Raw genomic sequence first — 12676 nt, forward strand, 5'->3', positions numbered from 1 at the left:
TTAGAGTGACGGATGGGACTGTAAGTGGACAGAGATGGACTTAGTTAGATAGGGTGGCATGCTGCTGATGGATGAGTACAAGCAGAGAGGGACTGAGGATGGGTTTGGAAAAAAGGTGGGTATACCCTGCAACATGGGTCCACAGCATCGGCAGTCAGTCGCTCAGTAAGTCAGCCACATGGGTTCCATAGTCAGTGAATTTGTCTCATCCAGCCTAAGGAATCTGACTTGAGAACTGTGAGACACGTACTAATGGGCAGAAAGTGCCAGGACCGGTGGGAAATGGCATTCATGGCAAAAAAGTAAAATATTGAAAAGTAAAGAGAAAAACAAATGCATTTCTTTGGTCTACATTGTGTAGAAAAAGAAAATTACATTTTATCACCCACTGCTCTCTGCATGTGATGCTAGCAAGTTTCATGGACTGCTACAACAAAAACATATATATACTGAATGAATCTTATTGTTTATCAGACTTTTGCTTTGTTGTTCATTGTGGTAATTTCTACAAAATTGTCTTTGTCTTAAAATATCAAAACCAAAGTGTCAGCGGGATTAAGACAGCTTGCAGCTCTGTGTGGCTGTACTTAAGCACTGTGGAGTTATGGGCTACATGCTGGCATGCTAACATGATCACTGCATAGACTGTGTATGAAGATGGATGCCATGACACCTGCCCAAAAATCAAGCCAAAGCATCTTGCCACCTGGTGGCTGGCTGCAGTACACAACATAAATCCCACCTCTTCTATGTTAATGAGTGAGACATGGGCCAAAGTAAAAAAGATCAAAGTACGTCAAATATATTTTTTTCAAAGATGGTCTTTGTCATTTTATGTACTTGTTATCACATTGATGTTTGTTCAAGTGCTTATATTTGTGGTAAGCTTGGTGTTAATTAGATATTGGATGCTATAAAAAAAAAAGATTCACAATTGGTCCAGCATGTGTATTGTCAGGGTGGCTCCATTCCGAGAACACTACTGCGCAGGCTCCAGCTCAAATGACCAAGATGACAGCATTTATATTTATATATATCGGCTTAATTTCGAGATATTAGGAGGAAGGGGAGACGCATCGTCCATCTTTATATACAGTCTATGGCTCAGTGACAATGCTAACATGACGATCCATACAGTTGATTAAACCATTCAAAACCATAAATATCAATGGTGCTAGACAGAAAGTCAAGTGAGGACCAAAGCCATGACAATTGATCAATTGAAACCACAATTGATCATTTCAATTGCTCTGGGACAAAATTTGATGCGTGAACTCTGACCTGCTGGTGACCCCACGGGCACCATCGCCATTTCATGGCAATTCATCCAGTAGTTGATTAGATCTTTCGGTGGGCCGACCAACTAACACTGCCGTCAGTACAGCCACGCCATATAGACGTCTATCCACTGTACTGTCGAAGCAGTGTGAGGAGTGTAATTAGGAAATGTATCTATTCTGTGTTAAAGGGTTAAATTACTGTCGTAGTCATAGTAGCAGGAGTGTTATAGTAACAATGAAAGAAGCTTTGGTAGTAGTACTATAAGTATTAGATGTTACTATTGTTATGTAACATCATAAAAGAGCTTATCCGCAAATCCAATTACAGTTCAACTACAGTACATATTCACTTTGTGTGTGTGTCTGTGTGTGTGTGTGTGTGTGTGTGTGTGTGTGTGTGTGTGTGTGTGTGTGTGTGTGTGTGTGTGTGTGTGTGTGTGTGTGTGTGTGTGTGTGTGTGCCTGTGTGTGGGTAGCAGCAGGGAGATGCTGACAGGACAGAGGCTCTGCCAGTCAAAGTCCCACCAGGACTTGGTCCTTTCTGCCCTTAACCAGCAGAGGAAGGACGGTCTGCTGTGTGATGTCACCCTGGTGGCCGGCGACCAGAAGTTCCACGCCCACAAAGCTGTCCTGGCAGCCTGCAGCGATTACTTCAGGGTGAGTCCTCCACCATATTGAATGAAAATGTATATTGATAGCTGAACAAACAGATCCTGTGGGTATGTAATTGAACACACATGAACATGATTTTTTCTGGTTAGACTGCGCTCTTAACAAACAGATATTTGCCAGGTATCTATAAAAAGCATGTAACAGTCAGGCGGTGTAGCCCACTGCTGATGTGATAGAGGTGACAAATATACAGTGTGTTGTGTAACCATAGATTGTTAAACTTCCACAAAACCTGTCTCACTGGAGGTTATTATTGAAGTGTCACTGGGTCTCACAATGGTCTAAATGCTGCTTCAGGGTCCAAGAAAAAAATCGAATAGAAACTAAATTTTTACTGTACATGTATGGGGTTTTCTTTCTAAGGAAAGTGGTTAGTTGAATATGGAGCATAGGGAGTGTGAGTCTAAATGAAAGTCCTACAGCAGATCATATTTCACAGGCCCACCTGGACCGAGCCCCAGTGTTTGCTTTTGTAAACTCCCTCGTCAAGGCTTCTGTCTGATTCTAGTTAAGCCTCAGAGGTGGTCATAGGTAGACTTGTGCTAACAGACATCCAGACAGGAGATTTTCTTTGATGGGCCACACAGGGGGAACAGTGCCCCGATGAGATTTGATTCACGGACATTGAGCAGATTAGGAAATAGCAATTAATCCCTCTTGAAAATGAGAGGCAGATTAAATATAAATTGCCGAGGGATTACTCCTCCTGTGTGAATGTATGTGTTCTAGCTTATTTTTACTTCTGTCTGTAGAGAGTAAAGAGGTGGGCGACTGGCACTCCTCTCCTCTTTTGTTCGTAATCATCACTTTTCTTTTCTTTTGGTTCTGCGGCCTCCATTTAAAAAACAAAAGCGTCTCTTTCAAGTCCCAGCTGAGACGAGCGACACTGTTGTTCCAGCAATTCAATTATTAGATCAGCTCTTTGCAGTAAGCAAGAAAAACTAACTCCACTTTTCCTGTCCCAATAGGGGCTTAACAACATTATCTGCGGTTTGTTATCTAACTGCACTGCTGGGGTTCAGTTCGTTCATTTGAGGAGATGAAGGTGCCTTGTGTGCGACTGTGTTGTCTCTCTCCCTCTGCGGCTCTGTCTTTCACACCCGCACGCACACGTAGCAGTGATTATAACACATTATCTTGCCCAGTGGACATGAGTGATTGTAATGAAATACCTGACCAAGCGTGAGCTGTTTACTTGTCCTGAAGGTGTCACCTGCCTCTTCCACTGCCGTCGCATTACTAAGACGTCTGGACAGCTCAGGGAGATACGGCCAGATCAGTCACACCAGCATCACACACCACCCTCAGCGAAAAAGTACACACACACACACACACACACACACACACACACACACGCAAACTTTGTCACACAGGGAGCCCTGCGGTCAGGACAGAACTCATATCAAAAGCTATTACTGTCTCAAAGAACCATTTCACCCAACCAGCACCACACTAAACTCTGTTCTTCTTTTTACTTCTTTATGTCGACAGTGTATTTATTACATTGGTTGCAAGGGATTTAGGCGGTAGGATGTACAAAAATACACTTACATACACGTACATATTTCAGATATCTGTAATTTACTTAAGTAGTTTTATTTTCAGGTACTTTTCACTTTTACTCCACTACATATTCCAGCAAATATCTTTACTTTCTACACCACATCATTTGTACAATGATTTGTATTACATTTTCACATTGTTTATTATATTTTTAAAAGTACTGTAATAAGCAACAAGAGGGGAATTGGTCCGACCATCCAATCAGAGCGGACAGGTAACATTAGACCTTCTTCAACAAGAGCAAAGAGCACGTGCTGCAGTATCACTGGTGAAGAAGAAACACCTAAAATGGTTTTAGAAGGGGCCACCACCAAGACTCAGCCATAATGATGTAGAAGAACGTTGCATTAGGAAATAGGATACACTTGGCAAGTACTCTTACTTTAAATGCTTTAAATATTTTTAAAAGCAAGTACTTTATTCAAGTAGAAAACATTTAATGTGATACTTCTTTTACTTGAGTACATTTGTCTATTTATTTGTACTTTTACTGAAGTAAAATGTTCGAGTACTTCCTCCACAACTGTATATAGGTTAGAGCTAGTTACTACTCTGCCTTCTACAGCTTGATCATTTCATCAACTTTACATCGATCACTTAAGTGGCCAGAGAGGATGATGGTCATTAGTGCTGTATTGCACTCCACTGCTGCAGTGTATAAAAAAACACTCAGTTGCTCCAAGTGTAACAAATCATCATTTATGGATTTTTCCTTCCAGATTGTAGCTACAAAAACAGTTCTGGCTCTTTTTCATGCCAACTTGGGTTTTATTTGCAGTATTTCAGAAACACTAGGGTGCTAGGACAACTGCAGTGGGTTTGTGTATTGTAAATCTTCAGGTACAGGACATACTATAATGCAGAATTAGTGAAGAATACATTGGTTGTCTATAGAAAGACCTGAGTCCTGTTCTCCAGCAGGGGATAACTGAGCTAGCTTTATTTGAGTCTTGGTGAACTTATCTGGAACCTCTTACTAATGTTCAGGTACATAGAGAAGAGACATGGACTTCAGGCTCCCAATCATGGTGAAACTGGGAAAACATTGTGGCGCACAATATGAAGCAAAACCCGATTAACAGTCAAACTAGTAGCACAGTCCCCTTAAATTCAATTAAGCTGCACCAAACTGCACACACTCATGCATATCAGTCCTATAAATATGCCAGATTTTTTCATCAAGATCCGTGAATTATTCTCTGAGAAATCAAGGAAAATGTTGAAATACGCTTTATGTCAAAATGTTAAAAGAAAGTGATAGGAAAAAAATCCTGGGTCCACCCCTGATCTGGACACGCACCAAAATCTAATGGATTCTTCCCTGACACATACCACATCCTACCATCATGTTTCATGGTTATCAGTCCAGTAGTCAACAAACCATAACCTCCTTTGCAGAGGTAAGTCTCCTCCAGTTGTATGATTACTTATCAAGTTTTTCATTTTCTACTTTGTTTTGCCTGTATTTTAAGATAAGGTAGGTTTGCTCAGGATAACTTCATTTGAGATTAACAAATTAATTCTGGGTAAGTTATCTGGATGAGAATGAACAAGATCAACCTGAACTGTTTGATGAACAGGGAGGCTGAACTAACACATGCAATTAGGATATCATCAATAGCATTAGTTGTGTCTTAATGTATTTCATGGTCTTGATGTGGTTTCACAGTTTTTTGTATTTCTATTAAACCCCCTGAATCCTGGTAAATGTTGCCTATTTCATAAGGTGATAAGGGGCAAATGTGAAGAAGAAGACTTTTAGCACAGGATTCCAACAGTTGGCAGCTTTAATATAAACCCACTGGTATAGTAACCTTTAAGAATTTCTCATGTAAGATATTCTGTGAAATATCTCCCTGTAAATATATAGTAGATCCACGGGCCTGCAGAGAAATTCTCATTTTTCACTCAGATATAAAAACGGCCTCGCTGAATACTCTAATATTCCACTGTGTGTGTGAGGGAGTCATGAGTCCTCTCTGGTATGATCACCCCAAGCAGACGCACATACATCTTGCCACCAGCTCAGGCTAACTGCAGCACTGCAGCATCATGTGAAAGCACTGCAGTGAGCTACCCGGTGTGTCTCTGCACTGGATCTATATCCCAAGTCAGAGGGGCCATCCGTCACCACCAGCGCTCCCTCAGCTCCTCCACCAAGGTCAGGGTCACTGATGCTGGAGGGGAACAGCTCTGTGGACACTCAGTGTGTCCTCCTTCAACCTCCCTTGTCACACACGCAAACACAGGAGAGAACATGCAAAGTGTGTAGGCATTTCCTCCTTCACATACACTCGGCTTTTTTACTTTCTGCCTATGTCTCCATCCAACTGTCTGCACTCTCGTTCATGCTGACCACAGCTCAGCCACCACCACACCCCAGGTTTAGCCACAGGCCCTCCTGTGCTCAGTGGACCAGTGGATTTTTAATTAGCTCAGTGATGAATCAACAAAGCTGGGCTCTGCGGAGAGAAGCACAGGCCTTAGTTAAAACTCAGCATGGCCTTGAGTCGACCCTGTCTCACACATCACAACTGCCATCGGTGGGGGTCGGTGCCTGGTTGAGGTTCGTGTGTCCTATGAATCAGGGAGAATGGGATGAGGGTTTGCGAGGAGTGAGCGTTGTTTTCGTGACAGAAAGAGATGCTATGCTAACTGGCCGGCCCGGGGCTCTTTGAAGCTAATAATGCAGTTATACACCAGTTTCACAGAAGAGATAGTGCAGAGTGGCTGCGCTGCAAACTGTGATCACAAAGATACGTGAAATTGGAATTTAGCTGGATCTCTATCCCTGAGGCAAGGAATCTGAGGGGGAAAGAAATTGCCTACACCAGCTAGAGTTAGTTTTCAAAAGCTATTTGAAGTTTCTGTTTGACCCATTACAATACAGATAAACACCAACTAGATCTTCATAACTAAGAAGACATGCAGTGGAGGTTTGCTTCATCTCTTACCAATCGCCCTCCTCTCACTCTTCCTCTCCACACTGCTGTGCTTTGTTGGTCGGCCCTGATCAACGGCCCTGACATCCCATCATGTTGTGACAGCAGTCAATAGCTTTGATTGGCAAGCAGCGAGCTGTACTCAAGCACAGCAGGGCCAGACTGCAAACACTGCGTCAGTCCGCTGCTCTGAACGTGACATCCACATGCGTGACTCTGTGTGTGTGTGTGTGTGTGAGAGAGAGAGAGACAGAAGGAAAGTAAGACAGAGAGGCTGTTTAACAGAAAGTACTGATTGTGCTATTTATTATTGCTGACCTCCGGGGCAGAGGCCGGTAAATGAATACAGAGGGGTTTCTGGGATGTTGTGCCTGGGAAGGTTTGATAAACTATGATGCTGTTTGTTTTTCAACACGTTCACATACGAAACCAGCCCATCAGTACTGTAACTACTTATGGATAAAACATAATCAGAATCAATCAAAACCTGCAGAATCAACACTGAAGGACTGGAGAAACAAAGCTGGATAGACTTTACCATCAATACCCATGATTATTGTGTGTTGTGGTCCCAGTTTGTGTATTTTTTTTAAGCAAAGTGTGAAAATACCCGATCAAATATTTCATGATGTGGTGCTCCCTTCACTGACCTCCACATATTGGATCTGTGTCATCAGGCCATGTTCAGCTTGTGCATGGTGGAGAGTGAGGCGGACGAAGTGACCCTGCAAGGAGTGACCAACGTTGGACTGAAGCACGCTTTAGACTTCGCCTACACTGGACAGGTGAGCATGAGCGACACAGCTGAACAGAACAAGAAAAGAGCATCGAAAGATAATGTGAGGAATTATCATAGTAATCTTCACTCTTTTATTGGGAGGAGACGAGCAAAAAACTACACACAGTAAGAGCACTGATGAAAGATTCAGACCCTTTACTTTAGCGAAAGTTGCAATACCCCAAAAATAAACATACTCTCTAGACAGAAATGGTTTTGCATTAGAAATCGTTTTTGGTAAATGAAGTATTAGCGTATCAGCAAAATTACGTTTCATATTATGTTTCACAAAGTGAAATGTGCTGAAATGTAAAAAGCCTCATAGCTGAAATGTAAACTGATGTTTTGAGGTGTCATTAGGCCCTGTGGTATGCTGAGCCCTTTGTCAGGTGATCGATCTTTTCTCTTGTCCTGCCCTAATGTACATTCAAACTGTCCTTGAATCATAACCTTTTCTAAACCAAGAGCAGATACTCGGCTGCTTTCAGACCTTATATTTTCATTGTTTCTGTTTATTTTATCGGCTGGTTGCATTTTTTATATTGGCCTGCTCAGTAGCCTTCCTAGCATTTGCTACCCTTCTGGTATGAGAAATGTTTCCACACATGAATCTGACCTGTCCAACAAATGAAAAATTATGCTTTTAAAGGGAATCGGAGTGTAGTGTACAGTAATAGCATAGGCACATCTACAGGTTGGGCCCTTTCAATCATAGACTGTAAATATGGACGATGTGTCACCACTTCCTCCCTCAATCCAGAAATTAAGCCAACATATCCCAGATTCAAACGCCGCCATCTAGCGCATTTGGAGCCATAGTCTTAGCAGTAGTGATCAGGGCAAAGGGGTGGAGTCACAGTAGTGAGATCCAATCGATACATGTGCTCAACCATTTTCGAACCAGTCTCAGCTGTCAATCATGATGTTTCACCTATTTTTTTTAGCATCAATTAATTAATTATAACCAAACTTAACGGAAAAATGTAAACTTGGACATACATCAGTGTGATAAGAACCACCTAAAGACAGAAAACATCTTTTGATTTATACTTTGAATTGTCCATTCCCCATCTGTTAACATTGAGGAGGCAGGATATGTGAACTTTGGGATATCTTAACCACCAGAGGATGATCAAGACACTTTGGCTTCACTTTTGGGGGGCTGGTATAGCGTCCATCTTTATATACTCTTATCAGTACTATGGACACATTTAGCAGAGTGACAGCGGCTTTACGTTACCATGTAACTGGCTAAGCAAACTAAACTAAACCGTGCAAACTAAACTTGCTGAGCTACCTGCACATTGCACTGGCAGAATGCAGCCCTCACCAAACAAGCCTCCTCAGACACCTCACACCATAGCCTGTGGTGGTAAATGGTCTGTGTTCATCTAGTCTTGACAACCACTCAAAGCTCTTTACATTACAGTTTGCCATTCACCCATTCACACACACATTCATACAGTATATCTATTAGCAGCACTTTTTTTTCAATGTGGGGGAGTTCAGGGTTCAGCATCGTGCCCGAGGACACTTCAGCATTCAGATGGGGAAGACTGGGATCGAACTGCCGACCTTCTGGTTGGAGAACGACCGCTCTACCCCTCAGCCACAACCGCCCCGGATGCAATACTCGTCTCCACTTCGTCCCACTGTCTGGAAATAAGACTGAAATGGCCTGGATACGAACACTGCCATTTGGAGACAGAGTCTAAGAATTACTATTCAAAGAACTACCTAAAATGACAGAACCCATCTTTAAGAAAAGTCTGTTTGACTTGTTAGTTTGGTCCATGGAATCTATGACCCATACTGCAGCCTCTCACCAGATGTGATTGAGACGCTTTCACTTCGCTTTTGGGGAGCAGCCATGTCTCACACGCAAAAAGAATACAATACCATCACCTGTCACACTGTTAGCTAACAATATGCCAGCTAACAACAACATGCTATTTAAGTGCTAAACTAACTCACCAGCACTAGCAGATTCTAAATATGAATTTAATTATTACAAGTTTTTTTGTTGTTTGTTTGGGTGGAGCCAATTTGAACTATTTTATTATTATCTGATGTTTCATCTACAACAACGTATCGTATTCTAAAAGTTAAATAAACGTAGTATTGTATCACATTCCCTATTAAATAGCAAAAATGCAAATACAAAAGTAAAGTTGGTCCCATTACCCGAGTTATGAAGTCGTTGTTCCGACTTGGGTGTGTTCATGTGCTTTGAAGTTGGAAAAAGCATTTAAATAACAACTTGACACCTCTTTTCAATATTTGTATAATAATGAAGAGCAAAGTATCTGGTGTGACAGACATATAAACAATATAAACGTATGCTACCTATAAACCTATACCTATAAAAAGTCGCGTTTGGTGCTTGTGAGAGGTGGACATTGGTCCATTGTATGCAAGTGACAAAAGTGTAACATTTGACAAGTTGACAAGCTACTACTCAAAGTTGATTACATAAAATATATACAAATATGTTAACTAATTTAAAAGTGATGATTAAATGTGATGCACCAGAATTTCAGAGTTGTTCTGACTTGAGATGGCGTCCACGTGAATTTTCCCAGTCAGGAACTTATTTTCCAATTATTCCAAAACCACATGGACGCACCACAAGTACTTAGATCCAGTTGTTCACCACTGCCAAGTGTGTCACCAAAATAAATCAGAACATGGATTTGACATTTGGATTTTGGATTGCCACTTTTAATCTCAGCAGCATTAGCCTCTGCTGCAGCATGCCTTTGGATCCCGTGTTGTATAGTGTACAGGTGCTCTACATTTTACTTCTCTGGTCACTCCACTGTGTGCTGTGGTCACGCTGCTGACCTGAGACCTGAATAAGAAACAGCATTTAATTCAAAAAAGGAGGAGTAAGGGCCACAGTATTTTATTTCCATACTAAAGCAGCCGCTGTCATATGAGTGAGGTCACAGCCTCTGCAGAGAGTGCGATCGTTTCCAATAACCTCCCTGGGTCTTTTTTAGTGCCAGCAATGGTTGGTCCAATAAGCAGCCTAGCGGATTAGGCAGTGTATGGAGAGGCCAGGAACTTTGTAATTGCTCCTAATTTTATTTCCACAGTGGAAATGAGCAAAGAGTGAATCAGTTAGGCAGTGTAAGTAGGTCAACAGCAGGCTTGAAAGCCGCCCTGCTTTGGTTGGCTCAGCTCCTGTCTGCCCAGAGGAGATGATAGCAGATGAGATGAGGGCAATATGCTTATCCCCACGCCGTAAATAATGACCTACTAAAAATCTTTCAGCCACATGTCACAGGCCAGTGACTGAGGAAACATGCAGTCAGAAGTCAAGTCAGTATCGTAAGACCACAGCAGAGATCTAAATCAATTTAACACCAGGAACATGCCGCACTGTTTCACTTTTATTACCAACAGACCTGGAATTTCTCAGACTTTTAATCCATTTTATTTCTAAGCTAAAAGAGTGAAGTAGAGTGAGTCATGGGTCAGATCCTGGGTGGAAGACATCTATATGTTCTGCTATAAAAACATCTGCTTTCATCGTGTCTAAGTAGCAGATGCAATAAATGGAGGTTTACACAAGAGCTCGCTACACTCCCACACTGGACCACACTGACTTGTGCTGTGTGAGGCTGGAGTGCTCGAGCTGTTGTGGGCCTGTGGAGTGGACAGAAGAGCATTCACTTACAATTATTAGTTATCGTTTTGGGGTTTGCCTCTGTTGCTGCTGCTCCCTGCCAGGATCCAAAAAACAGTTGATCATGTTTCCCTTTGCTTATGTTAATCTAATAAAAGCAGCCGTGGTGTTTAAAATAGGGGCATAGATTGGAGGTTTTTCCCTTTAATTTAAGATTAATTTGATATGATTGGTGATCAAAGATTGGAGTATTCCGATTCCCACTTAAGTCTAATGCATCCTGAGGCAGAGGGCCACTCACAGCTGCTTTCCATCTCAATATATAAAGCTTATGAGAGCCCATAGATCGTGCTGTGGTTAACTGGACCTCCGCCCGTGCCTGACAGGAAACAACACTGTGATAAATGGGTGTGTGGGTATGTGTAGATCCAGCTAATTGCAGAGAAGGAGAGAAAAAAGTATATTTATCGGCAAAGCTTGCTGGGATTTGCTCTGAGAGGCTGTCGCTCCTCGGGAAATATTTTACCATTCGAAACAAATTGCTTGATGACTTCTAATGAATGGTTTTACGTGAATTCCTAAGTGGTGAAATGACAGGTTTATTTATATGCAGCAAAGCATGTAATCACAACAAAAGCTGACGAAAAATGTTTTTCACTTCAACACGTGAACAAACACCAGAAGAAGGTAGTACATTTGTACTGAATGTGTTCTACTGAGATGAAAAACACAAACTGCTTTTTCCCGTTTTAAGAATCATAAATAATGAGTACGCATTTCAGGCAAGGCCATTTTTCTCACTTTCACTCCTGACTCAGTCACAGCTCTGTGGTTATATAGGGCAGGGGAGGCTTGTTCCTGCATTTTAACAGCAAACTCAATTTCATTTGGATCAGGTGAGTCCACTGTGTGAGAGGTTACAAGTGGCATGCCTGGTCTGATTGGGTTATTACCCCTCTGACTAATGGAATATTTGACTCTATGTGGTCCTGATCCTGACAGATTAACCTCCATACAACCGGTATTACCTGGCTCTGCTCCCGAGAGCCTGGCAGTATTACTTGGCTGTGATACAGAGCTTTATGATACATGGGGCTGTGGGAATATGGAGGAAACAGGAGGAAGCTTTCAGCAGATATAATTTCTGCTCATCCAGCTCAACAGGAAGCATTTTGGCAGAATCAATGCCGTCATAATTGTGTGGCTGTGTCGCTTTGCTGAGAAGATGAAAATTGGAAATCAAGCACATCGATAGTGCAATTTTTGGGTTTGCTGTGCAGTCTGTCACACTCACTCTCCCTGTCATCTATGGAGCAACATCATTTTTTAAATAACCTGGAATATAGACAGAATTTTTCAAACCAACCCAAAATTGCCCGTAAGCCTAAAAACTGTAAGTCTAAAATCAAACAGTCAAAAATGGAAATATGTAGATAATATAGATAAAATATATCTTTTTTCTGAATATGCCAGTGATAATGGTACACCCCCACCCCACCCCATTTTATTATTATTTTTACAATTTTCCAAAAATTACAGATATGTAGCCACAGCCAGCAATATACTTCATGATTACGCGTAGTGTATTGTGTTGTGTTATACACCTACCACTCAGAAATTGGTCTGCTCCACAATCCGAATTTACTCTTCCTTAATACTCTTAATACTCTTCGTTTAATGGTCAGTGCAATATTTGTTTTGTTCGCAGTTTATACTGTGAAACTTGTTTCCTTTGATTCAGCATTGTTGTATTTAGTATACTGTTTTCCTCTGGAAGTGTCCGGTTCATCACTTTGGTAGAAAAATAAAAT

The 12676-nt window shown here is 41.7% G+C and overlaps 1 protein-coding gene across 3 annotated transcripts in view; it reads left to right on the top strand.

Annotated features, from left to right (window-relative positions):
* The window catches only part of klhl32 (kelch-like family member 32), a 31191-nt gene that overhangs the window by 2844 nt on the left and 15671 nt on the right, over positions 1–12676 (top strand). For 2 of the 3 annotated variants that reach the window (XM_035164680.2, XM_035164682.2), the window contains exons 2-3: positions 1756–1936; positions 7134–7241. In XM_035164680.2, coding sequence (XP_035020571.1) covers positions 1756–1936; positions 7134–7241 — 289 coding nt within the window. The remainder of the gene's footprint in view (positions 1–1755; positions 1937–7133; positions 7242–12676) is intronic. The other variant, XM_035164681.2, reaches the window with a different exon arrangement.

The sequence above is a fragment of the Hippoglossus stenolepis genome, chromosome 8 (genome assembly GCF_022539355.2).
Source record: "Hippoglossus stenolepis isolate QCI-W04-F060 chromosome 8, HSTE1.2, whole genome shotgun sequence".
Taxonomy (NCBI): Eukaryota; Metazoa; Chordata; class Actinopteri; order Pleuronectiformes; family Pleuronectidae; genus Hippoglossus; species Hippoglossus stenolepis.